At 42.9% G+C, this 19,940-nt stretch overlaps 4 protein-coding genes across 4 annotated transcripts; 1 reads left to right on the forward strand and 3 right to left on the reverse strand.

The window, feature by feature from the left end:
* Window positions 1-4,130: 4,130 nt before the first annotated feature.
* Window positions 4,131-7,735, reverse strand: LOC130193588 (protein Dr1). The gene is made up of 3 exons (XM_056414137.1): window positions 6,532-7,735; window positions 6,244-6,407; window positions 4,131-5,455 (listed from the first exon to the last, which is right to left on the reverse strand). The coding sequence occupies exons 1-3, from the start codon at window positions 6,749-6,751 to the stop codon at window positions 5,309-5,311; spliced, it is 531 nt and encodes a 176-aa protein (XP_056270112.1). The 5' UTR covers window positions 6,752-7,735; the 3' UTR covers window positions 4,131-5,308.
* A 169-nt stretch (window positions 7,736-7,904) lies between these two features.
* LOC130193586 (protein AATF-like) lies at window positions 7,905-10,269 on the reverse strand. The gene has a single exon (XM_056414136.1). The coding sequence runs from the start codon at window positions 10,228-10,230 to the stop codon at window positions 8,596-8,598; it is 1,635 nt and encodes a 544-aa protein (XP_056270111.1). The 5' UTR covers window positions 10,231-10,269; the 3' UTR covers window positions 7,905-8,595.
* A 311-nt stretch (window positions 10,270-10,580) lies between these two features.
* LOC130193589 (protein mago nashi homolog) lies at window positions 10,581-12,613 on the forward strand. Its single transcript, XM_056414138.1, has 5 exons — window positions 10,581-10,757; window positions 11,116-11,174; window positions 11,765-11,875; window positions 12,224-12,306; window positions 12,400-12,613. Exons 1-5 carry the CDS (start codon window positions 10,667-10,669, stop codon window positions 12,497-12,499), a joined length of 444 nt encoding a protein of 147 aa, XP_056270113.1. The 5' UTR covers window positions 10,581-10,666; the 3' UTR covers window positions 12,500-12,613.
* A 1,472-nt stretch (window positions 12,614-14,085) lies between these two features.
* On the reverse strand, window positions 14,086-18,091 carry LOC130193584 (carnitine O-palmitoyltransferase 2, mitochondrial-like). The gene is made up of 5 exons (XM_056414134.1): window positions 16,978-18,091; window positions 16,615-16,695; window positions 16,423-16,529; window positions 15,018-16,325; window positions 14,086-14,856 (listed from the first exon to the last, which is right to left on the reverse strand). The coding sequence occupies exons 1-5, from the start codon at window positions 17,151-17,153 to the stop codon at window positions 14,528-14,530; spliced, it is 2,001 nt and encodes a 666-aa protein (XP_056270109.1). The 5' UTR covers window positions 17,154-18,091; the 3' UTR covers window positions 14,086-14,527.
* Window positions 18,092-19,940: the final 1,849 nt, after the last annotated feature.

Raw genomic sequence — 19,940 nt, forward strand, 5'->3', positions numbered from 1 at the left:
TAATCACTATATCTGTATTTAAAGGCGTGTTTCGTCATATCACGTTCACGTTCGCTCTTATTTTGAAGACAGCTTTCACACGCTCGTACCGTAATGTCTGGTATATACGTGTACTGAAAAAAATCGTGCGGGCTGGCTTGACTGTGTTTTTCGAAGTGGCGGCTGGCTTGACCGCAGTTGGAGGCAGCGCGCGCTCTGCGCTCCCATCAGTTAACGCTACTGAACAGATCGCTCTCTTGTCCCCCCGAAAGCAAAGCACCGCAACAACGAGCCCAGTGCATTTCAATGTTAAATGTCAAATAAATCACTTTAATAGCGAAAGTAAAGGAGCAGATGTGTGTACAGTAAGTCCCGTTTCAACGGGCACAACAGAGCAACTCAGGGTCACGTGCATGCAGGTCACGTGACCGCGGAAACAGCGCTTCACATCGAACAAAATAAATGCACTTTGCAAATTTTACTTGAAAATTCTATAAAAACGTTCGAGGCGCCATCTTTTTTCTGTAATTTCCAAGTTAAACGTCGCCGTTTTGATGCCTTAAATCCAAAATCATAGGGGTTTCGATGCCCTTCACTAATTGTCAACACACTCCGCACATCTTCAGCAATTTTCAAGACAGTCTGCATCTCAAATATTTTTTTACACGACGAATCATCGACTGAGGGTCACTTTTCACAAAACATCGTTTCCCCCTCATTGCCAGACAACATTTTAAACCTTAAAACTCACTGATTTCTAAACTAAGAACACTTTTATGGATTTAAGGGGACACATTAATAATATAAATGCTGAATTAAATGTAAAATGGGTCTTACCGTCACAGTTATAGTCCAAATCAAAGCCCAGTCCGTTCAGCAGGGGCTCGTCCTCGGTTCTCGGTCGTCGGAGGGCCTCTTTCAGGGTCTCAGGGTCTCTCGTTGTCCGGATCTCGTGTCGTTCGGTTCGCCAACAAGTTTTGTATCCAGCAAAAAGTCTCAAGAAGTGCAAAAGTCTCAGTATCCTTCACAGGTTTGGGTTCACAGGAGAGTCCACGGGGGGGTTCAGCTCATGTCAAAGTCCAAAGTGCAAAGGGAAGAATCAGAACGTCCGCGGCCTTTTTATAGCCTCGGTCCGGTTTCCATGGCATTGACGTTAGTGCACGTGCGTGCCTGCGTGCGTGCGTGCGATTGAGCAATACAGAGAGAGATATTAATTATTTCCCCCATATTTTTCTAATATAGATTTGATTCATACGAGTTATTATTATCATTATCATTATTCTTATTAATATTATCAGTATATTATTTCTCAGTGATCTGTTGCTATTCAGTGCAGCTGTAATCGCTGTAAAGCCAAACATGATGCTAATTATATTATATATTATTATCTTATTATTTAAAAGGGACCGTGAGTTAAAACATAAATGTCACCATTTGATGCACTGTACCAGATTAGCTGCACATCATTTGCATATGTAGTCCCTTGACAGACCATAACAAACATAAAACAATAACAAACAGTACATTTACAGGATATGTGAACAACTTGACCTGCTGTTGGCATCAGAAGGAAAAGTCAGGGGATCCGTAAAGGATAATCCTCTGCGGATCATGAATGTCAAACAAAATATATCATCTAACATTTGCTTACTATTTCAGTCTGGGGTGGACCGATTGAGCCTGTTTGTGAAATACAAATGTGATGCAAAAAAAGAAAAAGAAACACTTTCATACTTTATTGCTTGTGGTATTTCCTCAGGATGAACAGTACAAAGCCAACATTATAATCTGTTGACATTAATATGTTATATGTATTAGCCACACAATATACTTGTATTCCCACACGTCAACCATCCACATTATAAGAGTCTACATCCTTTTCCTTCTGGGTGTTTCCCATGGCTGGGTCTTTAAAGGTACACGTTCTATTCCAGCAGCTAGCCACATTCTTGTGATGACTTTCTTTATTTTGCCAGTGACTCACCAGGTACCTGCGAGTTATCAAGAAAACACCAAGAGGAAGACTGGCGCGTAACTCTGACAATGTTATTTCCCTCCAGTCACCTTGACCCTCATCAGCAGACTTAACACACACTTGTTTTTGGTTGCAGCGTGCACGAGCTGCGCGGACACAGCGACCCGGTGACCGGTGCGCTGCTCAGACCCTCCAACCACCTGCAGGCCGTCCCACCTCACCGGTTGCGTTTCCATCACCTGTGTTGACAGCTACTCGAGTAAAACCACTAACGTAAAAAACATAAGGTCTGAGTACCATAATGCATTCAGTAAACCAATGTGTTTGTTCTATACATTACAAACGAAATAATATACTATGATATACATCACATATAATGATATTGTTAGAATTTGAGTGACAATAATTTATTCATCACACCATATTTTTAACTTTGCCAGCTCCAATGAAGTAGCAGATAATTGTCTATTTTAGCGCACGCGCACACACACACACACACACACACACACACACACACACACACACACACACACACACACACACACACACTTCATCTTGCAGATGTCATGACCAGCGGTGGCACAATGTTGCCGCAGCCTCATTGGGTGCCGGGTCTGTGTGGACCATGGACCGCCACCAGGCACTGCCCCAGGTTCAGGGACGAGGGAAACAGCTTTACATCACAGGGATGTTATCGACAAATTAAAGGACACCATCCGGCATTGATTTTTTAATTTGAATAAATGGTCCAAGTGAAATAAATGTTATTTTACAGTTTATTATTTGAACATAACTTGCCCCACATTTCATTTAGAGTCATTTGTTTATTCTTGTAAATGACTAACACGTTGGTTGTTATAACACAAACAGCTCTGACTGACTGGTTGTTATAACACACATAGGTCTAAATATAGAAACATACCACTAACCTGTTTGAAAACCCATTCATGCAGCACTCTAAAGCAAAAAGGACGCCAGTCATATTAGATTTTTTTTAATGTGCAAATTGAAAATCCAAACCGGTAGACGGAAACACACCCAGAGTGAACTGTACACACATCGCAGACCCCTAAAAAAATGAGACTACCCAATCGTGTGTGTGTGTGTGTGTCAGGGTAAAGTCTCTTGCCAGGATCATTTTGTGTTTGTTGTTGTAATACTCATATTGACCACAAGCACCTTGTGTGCACCATGTTTAAAATATTATGAAATAAAAGCATTCATGTTTTCTTCCAGTTGAGTATTTAATCTCTCTGCACACTTTAAACACGTTGTTCATATATTATCTGTTGGCAGATTTATTTTTGCCGTTCGGGAACTTTTAGTTAAAATTAGAATCTCAACTATACACAAAATAAATAAAGTGTGCCTGCTCACACACATCTGCCTCTCCCACACTCAAAGAAATGACTCATTGGATGAACTGTTGGCAGGTTTTCCATCCAATAATTATATGCAACTCCAACTCAAATTTAGCACATCAGTGCAATAAATTGTAATACATCTAAAATAAAATAACGATATTCATTAAATTAAATTAATTTGTCCAACTCAAAATATAAATTGGAAATTAAATATTCTATTCCATACCGCTTATTCATTAGGGTCACGGGGCGCTGGTCACCTGGACAGGCCGCCAGTCCATCCAGGGCACAGAGACAGACAATGCACCTATGGGCAATTTAGAGGTCAATTAACCTGACTGCATGTCTTTGGACTGTGGGAGGAAGCCGGAGAACCCGGAGGGAACCCACGCTGCCATGGGGAGAACATGCAAACTCCACACAGAAGGACCACGGCGACCGGGAATTGAACCCATGGCCCTCTGGCTGTGAGGCGACAGTGCTAGCCACTACACCACCGTGCGGCCCTGAAAGCGTGTTCACTTCATGCAAACAACTGACTTTCAGCTGGCGCATGCGCAAAGAGGAGACCCCAATTAAACACATTTATTTTGAGTTGATATGCACATCATCTAACCTAAATAAATCTAATAAATGAAAGTATTCCTACATGTTGTGTTACACCCATTAAATATATCTATTTTTGTAATTGATTTATTTAAATGTATCAAACAATATTTAAATGTGTCCCCTCTAAGAAGGCCTTGAATCGGTTTTTTTGAGTGCAGGAGACACACACCATCTTTGAGCTAGTGCAGAGGGTGGGGGCGAGGGGGGGGGGCGAGTCAAACATCTAGATACAGAACAATAAATGTCTAAGAAGACATAACCAAAAGACATAATAGTTGTCTCTAAAATATGATTCCTTTATTGCTGAAAGAATACAACTCCGTAGCAGAGGCGAGCGAATGTGTATCACAACAGGTTACTTGTCTTTACGCTGAGGATTGGCCAGTCACAATGCAAATGTTTGATACTGCCCCCGAAGAGAGGGGGAATAACAAATTCAGCCTGGATATCAAAGCATCTTACAAATTCCAAGGTTAATAATCCTTAACATTTTTCAGACTGACCCGGAGTCAGCAGCAAGAATCACCTCAGCATTACACCTTTAAAAAAAAAAGAATAAGAAAAAACCACCAACTCTGGGCTGTGAGTCTCCTCTATCTCTTCTATCTTTGGTTCTATGAGACTAAAATATTGAGTTTCTGAAACGTGTAGCTAATTAGCAATACTGCGGGTGGTTCATGAAAGAAAAATGCAACATTAAGCATCAGAAAGAGCTAAAATCAACCAAAATGTCCATTTAATTATCTACTTCACGGAAAAAGAAAAGAAAAGAAAGATTCCTATATTCACAACTCCTCTGATGAACACATGTATCAGAGAGGGGGGGGGGGGGGGGGTAGAGATAACCCTTTCTGTTAAAGTGACCATCAAACCACAAGAAGGGAGAAATCGACTGCTCTGAAATTATTCTAAAGCACCGAACATGATCTAGTACAACGGATAACGTGACGAAGCGATCCGGTGCAGCGCCCGCGGCTCCGAACACTTGTTGCAACATCACCAAAATTCACTGACATATTCCGGGCAATGCCCTCAGCGTCCACAACACATCCAGAAATCTACAAATCACTCACAACAAAATATCAAGATTGAATTAAACAGAAGCATCTGGGGGAGGAAAAGAGGGAGAGGCTCATCCAAAACTCTGCAGCCTCTCGATCCAAATCATTTTCAGGTTCCGGTGCCTGAACGCGAGTGAGGCCGTCTTGAACACCGCGGTCATCTTTCTCTTCAGCGTCCAGTCCGATGTGCATTATCCATGTTACACGGATGTAAGCCAGCGGTCAAACCCGCATCGCGTCTCTGCCAATGACCGCACCGAGGGAGTCGTGTGCCAGCGGGGTCCCAGGAGGGGGATCCTGGAGGAGCGGAGTCCTGGGAGTCACAGGTCATCCTCCTCGTCTTCGTCCTGAGAGGAGCTGGCCTGCTGGGCGGCGCTGGCGGACGCCGCTGCCATCTGTGCCTGCTGGGCGGCCTGCTGCATCTGGAGCCACTCTTGCTGGGCGAGCTCCGCCTGCTGCTGCCGCGCCTGCAGGGAGACAGACGAAACCAAAACAGAGACGTGATGCGAGGGAAGGTGAACTAAAGAGCGCATTAGGTGATATCTGGCGTGATATTGGAGCAGAGAAACTCAACTATGACTGTTCTTGACGCAAAGATATTAACCCTTGTGTTGCCTTCGGGTCAATTTGACCCGAATCAATATTACACACTCCTGCCGCCTTAGGATTAATTTGACCCCATTCAATGTTTAATGTCGGTGTTCTTTCGGTAGTCAACAAACAAACATAAAGTGCCTCACACTTAAACTTGGAAAACAATATTAATTCTAATAATTTTCTGGAGATTTTAATTGCTGGCGTCAAATTGAACCCAAAGGGTAAAATAGGTTAGTAAATATAAAGGTAACAGGAGGGTGAAACATTGAATGGTCAAAATAAGCCCAAAAGCGGGGAGGGTTAAATATTTAATCGGGTCAAAATGACCCGAAGGCAACAGGAGGGTTAAGACATGAGAAGACTGATCACAGTAAGGTTTTTTTTTAATCCATTTCTGAGGGTGAAATATAAATAGGGCATTATATGCCTTAGATTAGACTGATATATTGATGACCAAAGAACTGCTGCAAGTTCATTAGATGGATGTCACAATAGATTTGTAATGTGCAGATCTTAAAAAAAACAGAACAAATCACATTTGTTTTGAACGCACTATCTCTTGTCACATTTATGGTTGTGTTGCGTTTATATCGCAGCAAGATTCAAGGACTTCTTAATAGCATCAACATAATTGCAGATGTGAGTTTTCAGATCATACCTTGGCAAACAATTCCTGCTGCTGCCTGAGGAGCTCTTCCTCTGGGATCCCCAGGTTCTCCAGTCTAGAGCTGGCCTTCCTCCTCTTCAGAGCCACCGTTTTACACTCCTGGAGGACGCCTTTTACCTCCGTGATGTACGAGGCGAAACCCAGGCTCTCAAGAGCTGCGGTGGACAAACAAGAGGCGAAAGCGACATCATTAGCTTCAGGGGTTTCCCATTCTTAGCCAAGGAGAGGCTGCGCCCCACACACACCCACACACACACACACCCCCACACACCTACTCACCGTTGATGACGTGTTCAGGAGAGATGGTCTTCTTGTCGGACTTGTTGCATATTTCGTTGGCTTCGGAGGAGATGAGGTGGATGAACTCCGTGCAGCAGTTGACCACGAGCTCCCTGGCGTCGTTGGCCACTCGCACGTTCGGGAGAGTCTCTTTAATCATCTTGTTGATGGCTGCTCTGGGGATGGTGAGGTCGTCGTCGTTCCCAGATGAAGAAGCCATCGTGGCAGGCAACAACAACAACAACAAAAAATAGACCTGGGGATGAAAGCTCCGGCTCCTTGCCGGGTAAGGAAACGGTAATGGACGATGACGAGCCGTTGTCAGTTAATAGAGTCCACTGCCCGGGTCAAGGCAACAACAACATCGAGTTAAATGGCGTTGAGAAAGAAAGAAGAAAAAAAACGGCAGAAGGTCTGAGAACCATAATGCATTCAATTAGTTAACCAATGTGTTTGTTCTATACATTACAAACGAAATAATAGACTATACTATGATATACATTACATATAATGCATAGTCAGTTTCCACAGAAAATGCTGATATTGTTAGAATTTGAGTGACAATAATTTAATCATCACTTTTAACTTTGCCAGCTCCAATTAATGAAGTAGCAGATAATTCTGTCTATTTTAGCACACACACACACACACACACACTACTTTGATTAAACTATATTAGAAACTGTGTTGCATTAAACAATGCAACGACTAATTGAAAAGTTGCTGCGTACATACATGAATATGAATTAAACTGCCTGTAGTCAAGACTGTTGGAAACATATTGGTTAATTATTTATTCTACTAATATTCTTATAACGTTACCCTGCTCTGTTTACTGTAAATAAGAATATCTATAATTTTATAATATTTAATAATTGAAGGTCACTCAGACATTTCTTAAAAAGTTTCATACACCATAATGTGTGTACGCAGATTAAAACACATATGGTGTATGTTAATTAATGCACTATGGACAGTGTCAACACATTTTTCTGCCATGTGGCAAGTTTAAAAACTCTAAAACAATGACCAGTTTTAAACGCATGATGTAAAGTTTTCTTTTCCATTCAGGCAAAGGGAGGTAGTGGTAAAAGTACTGTTACTTTATAGAAATAGTGCAAGTCATCGCCAATAGAATTATTTGAGTGAGAGTAACAGTATCAATACTTTTGTGAATAACTTCATCAAGTCAGAGGCACCCTTCTGGGTGGTTCTCACCTCTTTTATTGGTAAAGTACAAACATATATATTTATGCAAGCGTGGCAAAGGACAAGTCAAAATGTCTACTATGGAAAAGGCCAATGCAGTAACTTTATTGAATCAATATTTAAATTTGACTTCTCGTTAGCCAACATAAATGCACAGAAACATCTCATTGTTTCACCACCAGTTTTATTTCTCAGTGTGGCAAAGTAACATTTAGAACTTTATGTTGAGAATAAAAAGCAATTTTTTTTAAATGGAAAGATTTCATTCAAATATGTTGACCAGGCACCTTTTTGGTCATATTATTCCACAAAGATGCATTGGAAAAATAGAGCTGCAGACAACTGGAATGTGTTTTGTTTATTTTTGATGTGTTGTGAAACATCTCACAATTGTAGAAAATTATTTAGCTTTTTTGGAAATTTGTTTAACTGAAAAATGCAGTTATAGGATGCAAATACGGTATCATTCTTTGTACGCACAAAGCTGTGAAGCGTGTTGATTTATTGTACGCCAACTGGAAAAACAGTATATTACAAGTATACAGTTTCTATGTTGTATGGATTTGTGGCACAGCATATACATTAGGACAGTTCACGATTTATAAAAAGGAAAAAAAGAGGTATAAATTGTAGACATTTTACTTGATTCATAGGAAACTTGGTGACAGAGGAAACATTGATACATTCTTATATTTCTTCAAATCCACTGAACTCATCATGCATTCACACAAAGAGCAGGCCCGGGTCTCTGTCCCGTGGACAATTGCTGCTCAGCATCAGCTGAGGTTTGTGAAAAAAAGGCACTGCTTCGTTTGACATCCTGGCACTTCGGTATGTGCTCCTCACTTGGACACATCACTCCCTGGCTGCGGCGTTCTGACCAAAGAGGCCACGGTACACCTCGCTGCGAGCCTCGTCACTCACCGAGCTGTGGTCGACAGGAGCCATGAAATTGACCAGCTTGCTGTGGATGTGGAATCGGACCTTGCGCCCCTTGCTGGCTTTGGTGTCGACCTTCTTCTTGATCTTGCTGCGCAGCTTCTGGATGGCCAGCCACTGCCTGCCCATGGCGACCTGGTCATTGGGGTCCGCCGCGCTCGTCCTGCGCTCAATCAGCTCTCTGAGCAGCTGGTGGTAGAAATCGTCGTCGTCGAATATGTTCTCGTCCAGATCATTTAGATGCGTGTTGGCCTTCAGGTGTCGCTCCAGCTCCTCTCCGCCTTCGGGCACGGTTTCCGGCGCGAGAGTAGCGCCCTCCTTCTTCCCCAGGACCCTGTATTCGGAGCGCCGGGTCTGGGTGCGCCGCACCAGCCTCTCTTTGTCCATCAGCACCTGCTCCACCTGGGTCAATATGTTCCGGTCGAACGCCCCGAAACCCTTGCTGCCTTTTCCCATAATCAGTCTGGTTTTGTCGTGCCACTTTTGCAGCGTGGCGTCGCGGTAAGGCTGGAAAGCGGCAAAGCGCTTGGCCATGAAGTCCGGATACTCGGCCATCTCCAGCTTCCGTTTGGGCGCCCCACCGGCCCGTGCGGGCACCTCTTCGTCCTCCATCTCGTCACTGTTTATCTCCTCATCCTCATCCTGAGCTTCGGCCTCCCCCAGAGCGATGGCTCGTGTGTCTGCATTCTGGTACAGCAGCTGATCGTGCAGCGCCAGCAGGGATCTCTGAAGGGCTTTCAGAGCTTTGTGGGTGTTCTTAAGCTCCCCCGCAAGTTCAGCTCCACCCCTCCTCTTGAACTCGGGGAAGGTCGGCGTCTGTGGAAGCTGGTTGGCATTCACCAGCACTTTCTGGATTTTGATTCGACCCTCGAGCAGATGGTCCCACAGGGCCAGCTGTTGCTTCACAGCCTTCCCTTTCTCAACCTCCTCGTCTACTTTTACTTGAGAAAAGGTGCGGACCCCTTCCTCATCCACGCTGTCTTCGTTGTCGTCGTCTTCGCTCTCCTCCTCCCCATCATCATCATCATCATCTTCTTCACTCACACCAAGGTCATCCATACCATCTGTTAGTTTGTGGAAGTCCACTCCCTGAGGAAGGATCATGTCTCCACCCTTTGGCTTGGACGTCAGTTTAGCATCACTGCCCACCAACACCTCATCTTTTAAATTATGTTCTTCTTCTTCTTCTTCATCATCATCATCGCCCTCATCCCCCAAAGTTTCTTCTTCTAGCGCTTCTACGCTGTCGTCCGCCTCCTCCCCCTCATCATCATCCTCCTCCTCCTCCTCCTCCTCACCAGATGCCTCAATATCTATCAGCAGCTGTTTACGAGAGACTGTCTTCCCCACATACCGTATGTCCGTTTCTGAGAGCAGGGATGTGTTGTGCTTCCGCAGGGCACTGAGGCCGACCGCATCTTCATCCTCGTCCTCATTGAATCTGTCTACCACTTTGGCTTTGGTCGTCTCGTCGTGGTCATCCTCCGGATCAGCAAATTTAGGCAAAGGATTCAACAAATCCTCAAGATCGAGAGAAAAAGAGCCTGCCATGGCTACAAATTGATGACAACCACCACACGTGTCCGGGTCGTTTCTTGGTGAGGAAAGTTATGACGTCAGTAATGTGCGACGACGACCCATGGTCCTGTATGGTTTTAATCCCTGAGTAGTGTCTTCTCGATGCAGAACCTCTCCTTAAAGAGGGAAATTGGGTTTAAAAAAGTGAACTGAAAAATGCAAAAAAATAGTAATAATTATAACTAACATTTTGAAGAAGGGGGTCGAATGGGGGAACTGTATATATATTAATTTTATAGATAGTAGGTATGTGTATAGTATCTAGGAACCTCCTGAAAGACAGCTCACGGGGCAAAACAAACTGAGCTCTTCTACGCATGCGTACGTGAGTGGCGAGGTACAAGGCTTCTTGCTATTTGAGTTTTGTTCCGCGGACTTTTCTAGGGAGAGTACTTTCTGGAGAGTCAAGATGTCAACAAGTGACTTCTATTTGAGATATTATGTCGGGCACAAAGGAAAGTTTGGACACGAGTTTCTGGAATTTGAATTCAGACCCGACGGTAAGTGAAGTTTGGCGGTAAACGGTCATGCGAATGCGTTAGCTGCAGCTAAGCTAACGTCGGCACCCGGTAATAACTAGGCCGCAGCGCACTCTAGACGAACTGCGAGGGTCCAAACGGACCATCTTTGTTTCATCTGCATTGTATAACTTGAATGAAAATAGTTATTGTTCAGACTGAAGTAATGCCGCAAGACATATTTATCACAAACGCAGTGTTATTTGTATATAATATCTCCGCTGAGCGTTTGAGCGCCATGTGGCCAGGAGGAATGTTAACAAACTTGATTTTTGTTTTGTTTAAAGTGTTGCATTGTTTCACTTTTTGTATACCGTAAAGTAAACTTTTTTTCTTGCAGGTAAACTGAGATACGCCAACAACAGCAACTACAAGAATGACGTGATGATCAGGAAAGAGGTACGCTGGTGTTTATAAACAAGCTACCTGTAAACCGAATCATTTGCGGTCCATGCTCTTTGGACTTCTTTCGTTGTCGTCCATTGACACCGTGTAACGGCGCCGTCAACGTAACAACCACGTCTTTGACTGAATTATAAGATTACAAAGTGCTTTCGTGCAGCATGATCTGTAATTTAAGGGGGCGTTGTGGTCATTCATTAAGGGGCTTGACAATGATTGTCAGCAAAGCAGAGGTATAACATTTCAGATTTTAATATGAAGACAGTCAGTAAGTAAGTAAGTAGCTTTTATTGTCAATTTCTTCACATGTTAGACATACAAAGGAATCGATAGGACGTTTCCCACTCTCCCACGGTGAAACATATGAAAGTGCACAGGCACAACAGATAAGACAAGACATTTCCTAATACTAAGTAAACATAAAGATAACGATTCACGTACAGTTGTTATAAATACTATATATATATAAATACTATATATCAGTATCAGACGTATGTGTAATATCTTCTCGAATCATATGTGTTCTTAAATGTATGGCCCGGCTCCAAGCATTGACAACCTTCTGTCCATCTTTGCTCTGTGTACAGGCCTATGTACACAAAAGTGTGATGGAGGAGCTGAAGAGGATCATTGACGACAGTGAGATCACCAAGGAAGACGATGCTCTGTGGCCGCCTCCTGACAGAGTCGGCAGACAGGTTTGTGACTTAATTCATCAACAGTGACCTGATTTTATTTGTGCAAGTTTACCCATCTTCTCTCCACTTCTGTATTTTGGTGTTCTTTCTAACCATGCGGTCAGATTTTCTGACCTCCAATAAAAACGTTTTTTTGTCATGACCTGATATTTATTTGAAATAGTTTCACCACAAGGACATGCAGAGGACGCCACCTTTTGATATTTAATCAATCGATCAAATGGTTTTTTTCAACATAGTCTGACACGTCACTGGCACTGTTGTAAATCAACTGGAATGATGGATTTGACCAACAATGTAATTTAAGCCGTAGAAATCACCTGCAATGCTTTGTCCTCATTTTCACAGGAACTGGAGATCGTCATTGGGGACGAGCACATTTCATTCACAACGTCCAAAATTGGCTCTTTGATCGACGTCAACCAGTCAAAGTGAGTAATTCGTCCAGTACTGGGCAAAGTAGACACGGTATATTTTTGTCAGTGACAAAATGACTTAACTTTTGAAATTGCTCTGTGTTCCAGGGACCCTGAAGGTCTTCGCGTGTTCTATTACCTGGTGCAAGATCTGAAATGTCTTGTATTCAGTCTCATCGGCCTACACTTCAAGATCAAGCCTATCTAAATGAGGATTTTGCTTGTTTTAATTGATTTAGATAATGTTTCTGTTGTACTACTGCATTTGTACGCTTGCTTTGAGTGGAACTTTTTTATTTTAAATAAAGGGTGAGAAATGTTATACTTGTCTTAGCTACTCGTGATATTTCATTGCAAGTGTCCTTTGCTGATATATATTTATAGTGTATCGAGTAAAATATCAATTATAAATGGAAAGATTGTTTTTACCACACATATATGAATGGAACAATAGAGCAAATGGGATTTAAATGAGTTTTTATTTCCTTAATATATCCAAATGCATCAATAAGGCTCTAAATGACTATGATAACAATTTGAACTGAAGTTATTACAAAGGCAAATGGCAGCTATTATCAGCACTCTGAACCGTATTGTCTTTCACTGTATAATGTTACTCTAAAACAAAAAAGAAACTATTATACCCACTGACCAGCCAATTAGGCACACCTGTTCAAATGTTTAACAAATGGCTAATCAGCCGATCACATGGCAGAAACTCACTGCATTTAGGCCACTACATGTGGTAAAGAGGACTTGCTGAAGTGCAAACCAAGCATCAGAATGGGGAAGAAAGGTGAAGGAAGTGACTGATTGTTGGTGCCAGGTGGGCTGGTCCGAGCACAACACGTCGAACCATGAAGCAGACGGGCTCCAGCAGCAGAAGACCACACAAACGACATGAACACATGCATCCTTCCTGCCTTGTATCCACGGTTCAGGCTGGGGGTGGTGTTATGGTGTGGGATATTTTCTTGGCACACTTTGGACCCCTTAGTATCAATTGAGCATTGTTTAAATGCCACGGCCTACCTGAGTATTGATACGGACCATGTCCCTCCCTTTTTGAGCACTTTTCCTTGACCTCTGGAAAATGTCTCGGTCATAAAAAGATGGGACGGGGAATTCATGTGGATTTAGGAAAAGACCTCTGGGGAGAATCCGACGAGATACTTCTAACTTGTGTTTCCGACAGTGTTGTCTCGATAAACAACCCAGTTCAAAGTCTTACTTTATTACCTGAAAATGCAGCAAAGGAGTGCTGACTAAAAAACAATGATGACATTAAATAATCTGATCTAATAATGTGCAGGTAGCAGCTGTTTGCACTTGTTAACATCAAGTCCTAATTAAAGCAGATCAATTGGATGTCACATACAGGTTTGTGTATATATATCATAATATATATCACTGTACTTTACATACAAACATTTGTGGTGCTTCACCCAATACAATATATAAAGGATGTTGTACATACTTGTCTTAAAATATATGAAAGCTACACATTCTTGTCACATTGATTGAATGAACACTTACAGTTACAGCACTGTAACCAAACCTTTGAAAGGAGATGAAGCTGAGCCAAAGGTCAGAGGTCAAATGTGTTGAGTGCATTTCTTTTCTCATCAGCGAATGTACTACTCGTCTAAGCTACTTGTAATAGTTCATTACAAGTGTTCTTTGCTTGTATCAAAATGATGATTGAACCTTTGATAATGTTATAGTATATTATTGTGCATAGAAAAATCTCTTTAACTGAATAGTATTCATCAAACATTTAAGAAATATTAGAACTATGTGTTATATTTTTATTTCCAACCACATCAATGAGAGATCTTTACAGTGACAATCATCAATTGCGCTGTTAAATTAACATTTTAAATAAGACACTGAAGCTGACTTTATACTCTAATCTGTATTGCAGAGCAGTTTATCTGCTGCATAAATTAAATAATATCACCGGCACTCTGAATCTTGTGACTTGTCACTGTATCATGAAACCCTAAAACAAAAACACAGCTAACCATCACAATCATGCTGAAGTACACTGCTGACTTAGACTGAAGTCTTGCAAAGCCATTTTTACCGTATGTGATTTTTTAATGATACAATATCTCTGATGGCTTGTATCTACAGCTTGAAGTTTAAAGAACCTCTTAAAATAACACATTTAAAGTCTCAATCACCACTATTTCATTAAAGCAATTTCATGCAATTAATGCTAAACATTTGTTTCTTAGCCGAGTGTCTTTCCTTCCAGGACAGTGAAAATGTCCTCCAGGGACTTGTGGACACACTGCAGGAACTCATGGACGTTTCGAGTCGGGTAGCTGGACCCAGTGTAGCGGATCCAGTCGTCATGGACACCGTAGCCAACGCCGAAGCCGTCAGGCACCACCGGGGCGAAGCCACCGAGATTCACAGCTGGACTGGTGAGGGTGCTCGTGGACAGGATGTTGTGGTTGATGGCAGCGTAGGCTGGGTCTGTGTAGAGGCTGTGCAGAGGCTCGCTCTTTGAGTTGGCCAGGTATCGCAGGGCAAACAGGTGACGGTCAAAACCTTGTCCTGGTGAGAGAAATAAAAGAAGTGGTTCGTACAGAAGACCAGTTGTCTGAAAGAGATCATTACAGATTATTTTGTATTCAGTCATCAGAATATATTAGGTCAAGACATAAATCCCTGCTAATGAATGACCTAAGAACCCTTCATTACTGTGTAATACACACCCATAGCTGCTTCTTTGGTGAGCTGCCCATGGTATTTAGAGCATTCACTCAGCATGGCCTGCAGTTGCTCCACACGGTGTCGTCCTGGCTGGAGAACAAAGGCCCGTGCACATCGCTGTGTGTGGATGGTGGCCGGCCGGATGGTTTCTGTGCGGCCATGCCTGAACGCTGCAGTGCTACAGGACTCGTATGTGGCTACCGTCTGTCCATACTGCCTCAGGAAACCCATTTGAAGAGCCAGCTGGGCTACAGCATCTGGACTCAACTTGCTCTTCTTTAACAGTGCCTTGCCACCTTTCTTGAACTCCATGGCATCGATGGTGAGTGTCGACACGAGTGAGTCAAAGTTCTCCTTGGCTTTTTTGATGCCGTTCTCCAGCTCGCTGTCCAGGTTGAACTGCAGTCTGCGCACAGCAGAGGCTGAATCCACCGCGGCAGCAGCAGCTGAGCCCGGGTGTACCAGCGGCCGCTCCGATGTTTCTTCAAAGATCTCATTCTGAAAGGTAAGCAGAGCTAAGCCGTCTCCCCAGGAGTGCTCAAAATTGATGGCAGCCTGTCCGTCTTGGGTCAGAATGAAAGTGAAGGACTTGTCAAACCACCGGTTGCATCCGTCGCCGTGCGTCATGTTGTGGGAGAGGTGGATTCCATCCCTCATGCCCTCATCGTCCAGACTGAGACAGAAAAGAGCGCTGTCAACAATCTGAAAGTCCTCTGCGTTTCCAGCCGCTATCAGCTTGTCCCTCAGTCCGGCCCACACGTCCCTGTTCTCACTGGTCAGGACCCCGAGAGGAAAGAGGGCCGCTGGCGTTGGGTCGGACAAAATGTACTTCAAGTGGGACTGGATCTCTGCAGGCGTCACGAAATTCCCATCCCTGTCTACAATGTCAAACACATACATGTTGCCTTTCCTCATCACGAGGAGATGTCGCGCTTTATCGTCCGTGAAGAGCTCATCGACCCTCCTCTTGGGGATCCGAGTGGAGTTGAAGAGGCGAAAGAACGGGGACAAGTCCAGGGGGTAAGCATTCACCATGTAAGCTCCATACCAAGACAGTGAAGACGGGACCCAGCGGATGAACCGTTTGAAGCCGTCCGTGTCGCTCTTTGCCGGGTTGAGGTGGAAAACCTCAGGCTCGAGTAATCCAGCTCGCAGTGTTTTCATGAAGCGCACCGCTGAACACACCATGTTGGTCGCCCGCACAAGCTGGTCATTGTACTCTGTCTTCGGGTCAGGATTGAAGGACATGAAGGGGTTGGAGTTCAACACCACAGAGTCGCGAGCCGACAGATACATGTCAAACCACGGTCCTGAGAGAAAATAAATGATGTAAAAAATGGAATTAGTGATTGTATGCATTTGAGATGCTCAATGTTGGAGTGGTAGGTGTCAGAATGACAGACTCACCTGAGATGTAGCTTGTGTGCTTATTGCTTTTGTCCTGAGCTACCAGGTCCTCGTGCAGCTGTTTCCCCACACCGTTCTGGAAATCCTGTGCAATTTTCTCTGTTGTTCTGAGGATTCACAGTTTAGATAGTTGCATGTAAGATTCATGTGGTTAGTCTTAAAAAGGTTGACTTTCCTCTCTGCAAATCTTACTTGAACTGGTCATCATCCAACAGAGGCCTCTGGGAAGCTAGATACCTCCTGACAGTATCATCAAGCTTTGGTATGGGAAGTCTAAACATAAAAAAACAAAAACGAGTGACCAAATGTAGCCTCTTCAGTCCAGTGAGTATGAGATGTCTGTAGATGTCATGCCGCGGCCCCCTAGTGGTCATTGACCTCAAATCAAGGGTGCACTTTCACCTACATTGAGCATTAACATGGAACACGTTGCTACATTCACCAGCCGTTTCCAGGATAGTTCAAATTTAAACTAGACTCAAGATATGTTGGATGAAATGTTAACGTTAGAATAATGTGAAAAATGCGTCTGACAAATGTGACGTGTTCTCTTACCTGGGTAAACTCTTCTGGTAATGCATCGACGGCACGACACTTTGGCTCAAATACTCGGTTGAAGACTCCTTCTTGCTGCTGTAGTGCCGCTTATGGAGGCCCAGAGCAGCAGTTCTTAAATTAATCCCGGACTTCCTCAGAGAGGCAACACATTGCATTGGAATCGGACTGGCCATGGTGCTATAAGCAGACTTAATGCCTAACTACTGGGTTATTGACGATTAAACGTAAAGCACACCGGCTAAAGCTAACGGGCATGAGAAAAAACTAAAGAAACATCCACGTCACAACTCACTCAGTCAACATTAGCAACTAGCATTAGCTGACAAGTATATTTAAATGTTAAATAAGAGCAAACATAAACGAATACGAACTGAATAGACAACCGGAAGTCTAACTGGCCAAACACGTCACGTGATTTCTTCTTCTACGCCTACCTACCCGGCATGGTGTTGTAACATATGACGCATGCGCAGTGTAGCTCAAAGACGTATCCTGATTATGCTCTGGTTACACTCCAGGAAGTTCGTCTTGCTTTGTGCCAAATTTTATAAAGTGGCCAAACAGTGAGTTTTAAACTTGAGAGTTGCACTATCGCCATTTCCAGAGTTATTCTTCTTCCTCTAAAGTCCTTGTCAATGGCCCTCATAATGCAGAAGATCAGGGTATTTCTTTCACAATTAATTGGATTCAACAATATAAAATCCAATAATTAAGATTTACATAGTGCATACCTGCAAACTTGTCACCTTTCGGCGAAATTCGACGTTTTGAAATCAAAATAGGTCATCCACGTGAAAACTGTAGATCCGAAGAGTTTTTGCTTTGGGGTGGGGGCCGGGGGGGTAAATTGGACGGCTGGCGTTTATGAGATTGAAGTGAGACGAGGAGAACATGCGAAGTGGTGATCTTCGCAATAAAACATCTTTGATGGGACACGTCGAAGGAACAGACTCATGGAACAGAGTCATGGAACGGGAACAGGTTCATTGAACAGAATTATGGAACAGAATCATCGAACAAGCTCATGGAACAGAATCATCGAACAGAATTATGGAACAGGCTCATGGAACAGAATCATCGAACAGAATTATGGAACAGGCTCAAAGCTCAGCAGAGCTTGCAGGTATGATAGTGGCAAATAGGGCTTTAAATATAGAAAAAGCTAATGAGTATAAGTAACGGAGAGGTCAAGTGTCTAATTTGGAGTGTGTGTGTGTGGGGGGGGGGGTCAACCGACCGTGTGTATAATCACCCCTCAGATGGGGAGTCATTTACAGTGGAAGGCAGTTCCCTTTTCCATAGCGCTATTTCATCCACATGCATGAAAAGTGTATTTTTGATAATGATTATATAACTCCTTGAGTTCAGGTAGTTACCAAATATGTTCAATGCAAATTACATTGCATGTAAGAACAAACATACAGTATGATATTTAAAAAGCACATTCACCAGTTAAAATCTTAAAATGTGCAAGATTCTTGATGCTGTGCAGAAAGAAGATTCAAACTTCAGCTGGTGGCTCACTTGTTGTGAACCATCCATTTCTAATATATTACTTTGTGCTCTTGTGGCCAGCAGAGTGCAGTGTTTTCCTAATTTGCCAAATAAGATCACTTAACTGTATTCTCAGCTAAACACCCCCCCCCCCCCCCCCACACACACACACACGCACACGGTGAGAGAGTTGGGTGCACAATTGGTTAGATTGTTTGTGTTGTCGGGCCTCTATTCATGCAGTGCCATTTAGCCTTTGTAGACAACACACATCAGCACATTACATTGTCCTAATCTGGCTGTCTGATTGGATCTTATCCAGCAGTTATCTACCTGCATATGCTTACCTTATCAGTCTGTATCATTTAGAATGATTCCACAGAACATTGTGGGAACACACTTGTAAATAATACGTTTATGTATCGATTATTTTAACATTTTTGTGATGAGACATTTTTTGGACAGCAGCATTGCTTTTGCTCAATTTAAACCATGGAAGCCCAGATAGCTGTCCAAAACCTGATGTTACAGCACTCTCTAAAGGGCACCCAACTCAATAATACCCCCCCCCCCCCCTCTACATGTTTAACCGTTCAGAACAGTGCTAGGAGCTAGAACTGCATAATATAGCTCATATAAGGTGCATAGAAATATTGGTTGTTTAATTTTCACAAAAATGCTTACTCAGATTCACCAATGAAATGAGCACAGACATGTCATCAGTACCTCCTGCCTCTAGGAACTAACAGTCTGCAAGTGTTAACTCCTTTAATACAACTGTTGAATGTACAGGTAGGCTATGTTCTATAGACTCTTAAAAACGTACTTCAGTTGTGTAATCCACCATGTCGACATCAACATTGTCTGTTACATTATGGGGTTATGCCGTTACAGTGCTTAAGGTCAGGATTGATTTGAACTGCATCAACTTGTGTTTTCTTTAACAATTGGGCATATACAATCTCCTACAGAAACTGCAACATACATTCAAACTAACATAGGGGGGCAGACGAAGAGAATAAAAAATATACAGAAAAAAGCACAACATAAAATAAATGTGAGTCCCCTTTTATGCAAAAACGGATTGTACAACAACAATCACAGGCAATGCATGCTGTTACTGTTCTTATGGTCTTTTTTGTTGGAACAGCACTGAACTGGATCAACTAAAACACATTTAAGCACTGTGGCGTTTTGTTTTTCTGGTTATGGACCCCAGCCTCATTGATTTTCTTTTAAACAGCCAGAGATTAATATACGTCAATGGCGGCCTGCATTACATAATAAAAAATACAAGTACAACATTGTTGGTTGTTTTGTATGTAGTCTTACAGTTTTTAGTGGCTAAAGGTGTGCAACAATTAGTAACGCAGTGTTTTTCGAGTTGACAGAGGGGCTGTTCGTGGGTCCTCTTGGTTATCTGGCATCGACACATCGAGTCTGAAGATCAGTGACAGAGCGAAGAA

This window comes from Pseudoliparis swirei, chromosome 5, assembly GCF_029220125.1.
Source record: "Pseudoliparis swirei isolate HS2019 ecotype Mariana Trench chromosome 5, NWPU_hadal_v1, whole genome shotgun sequence".
Classification (NCBI taxonomy): Eukaryota; Metazoa; Chordata; class Actinopteri; order Perciformes; family Liparidae; genus Pseudoliparis; species Pseudoliparis swirei.

Excerpts from the sequence above, each read along its gene's own strand:
- LOC130193586 (XM_056414136.1), bottom strand. The coding sequence starts at position 10,230 with ATGGCAGGCTCTTTTTCTCTCGATCTTGAGGATTTGTTGAATCCTTTG.
- LOC130193584 (XM_056414134.1), bottom strand. The coding sequence starts at position 17,153 with ATGGCCAGTCCGATTCCAATGCAATGTGTTGCCTCTCTGAGGAAGTCC. Across the intron at positions 16,696-16,977 it reads TACCAGAAGAGTTTACCCAG|ACTTCCCATACCAAAGCTTG; the intron begins GTAAGAGAACAC and ends TTTTATGTTTAG. Across the intron at positions 16,530-16,614 it reads TTGGATGATGACCAGTTCAA|AACAACAGAGAAAATTGCAC; the intron begins GTAAGATTTGCA and ends GTGAATCCTCAG.
- LOC130193589 (XM_056414138.1), top strand. The coding sequence starts at position 10,667 with ATGTCAACAAGTGACTTCTATTTGAGATATTATGTCGGGCACAAAGGA. Across the intron at positions 11,175-11,764 it reads ACGTGATGATCAGGAAAGAG|GCCTATGTACACAAAAGTGT; the intron begins GTACGCTGGTGT and ends CTCTGTGTACAG. Across the intron at positions 11,876-12,223 it reads CTGACAGAGTCGGCAGACAG|GAACTGGAGATCGTCATTGG; the intron begins GTTTGTGACTTA and ends TCATTTTCACAG.
- LOC130193588 (XM_056414137.1), bottom strand. The coding sequence starts at position 6,751 with ATGGCTTCTTCATCTGGGAACGACGACGACCTCACCATCCCCAGAGCA. Across the intron at positions 6,408-6,531 it reads TCCTGAACACGTCATCAACG|CTCTTGAGAGCCTGGGTTTC; the intron begins GTGAGTAGGTGT and ends TGTCCACCGCAG. Across the intron at positions 5,456-6,243 it reads AGCAGGAATTGTTTGCCAAG|GCGCGGCAGCAGCAGGCGGA; the intron begins GTATGATCTGAA and ends GTCTCCCTGCAG.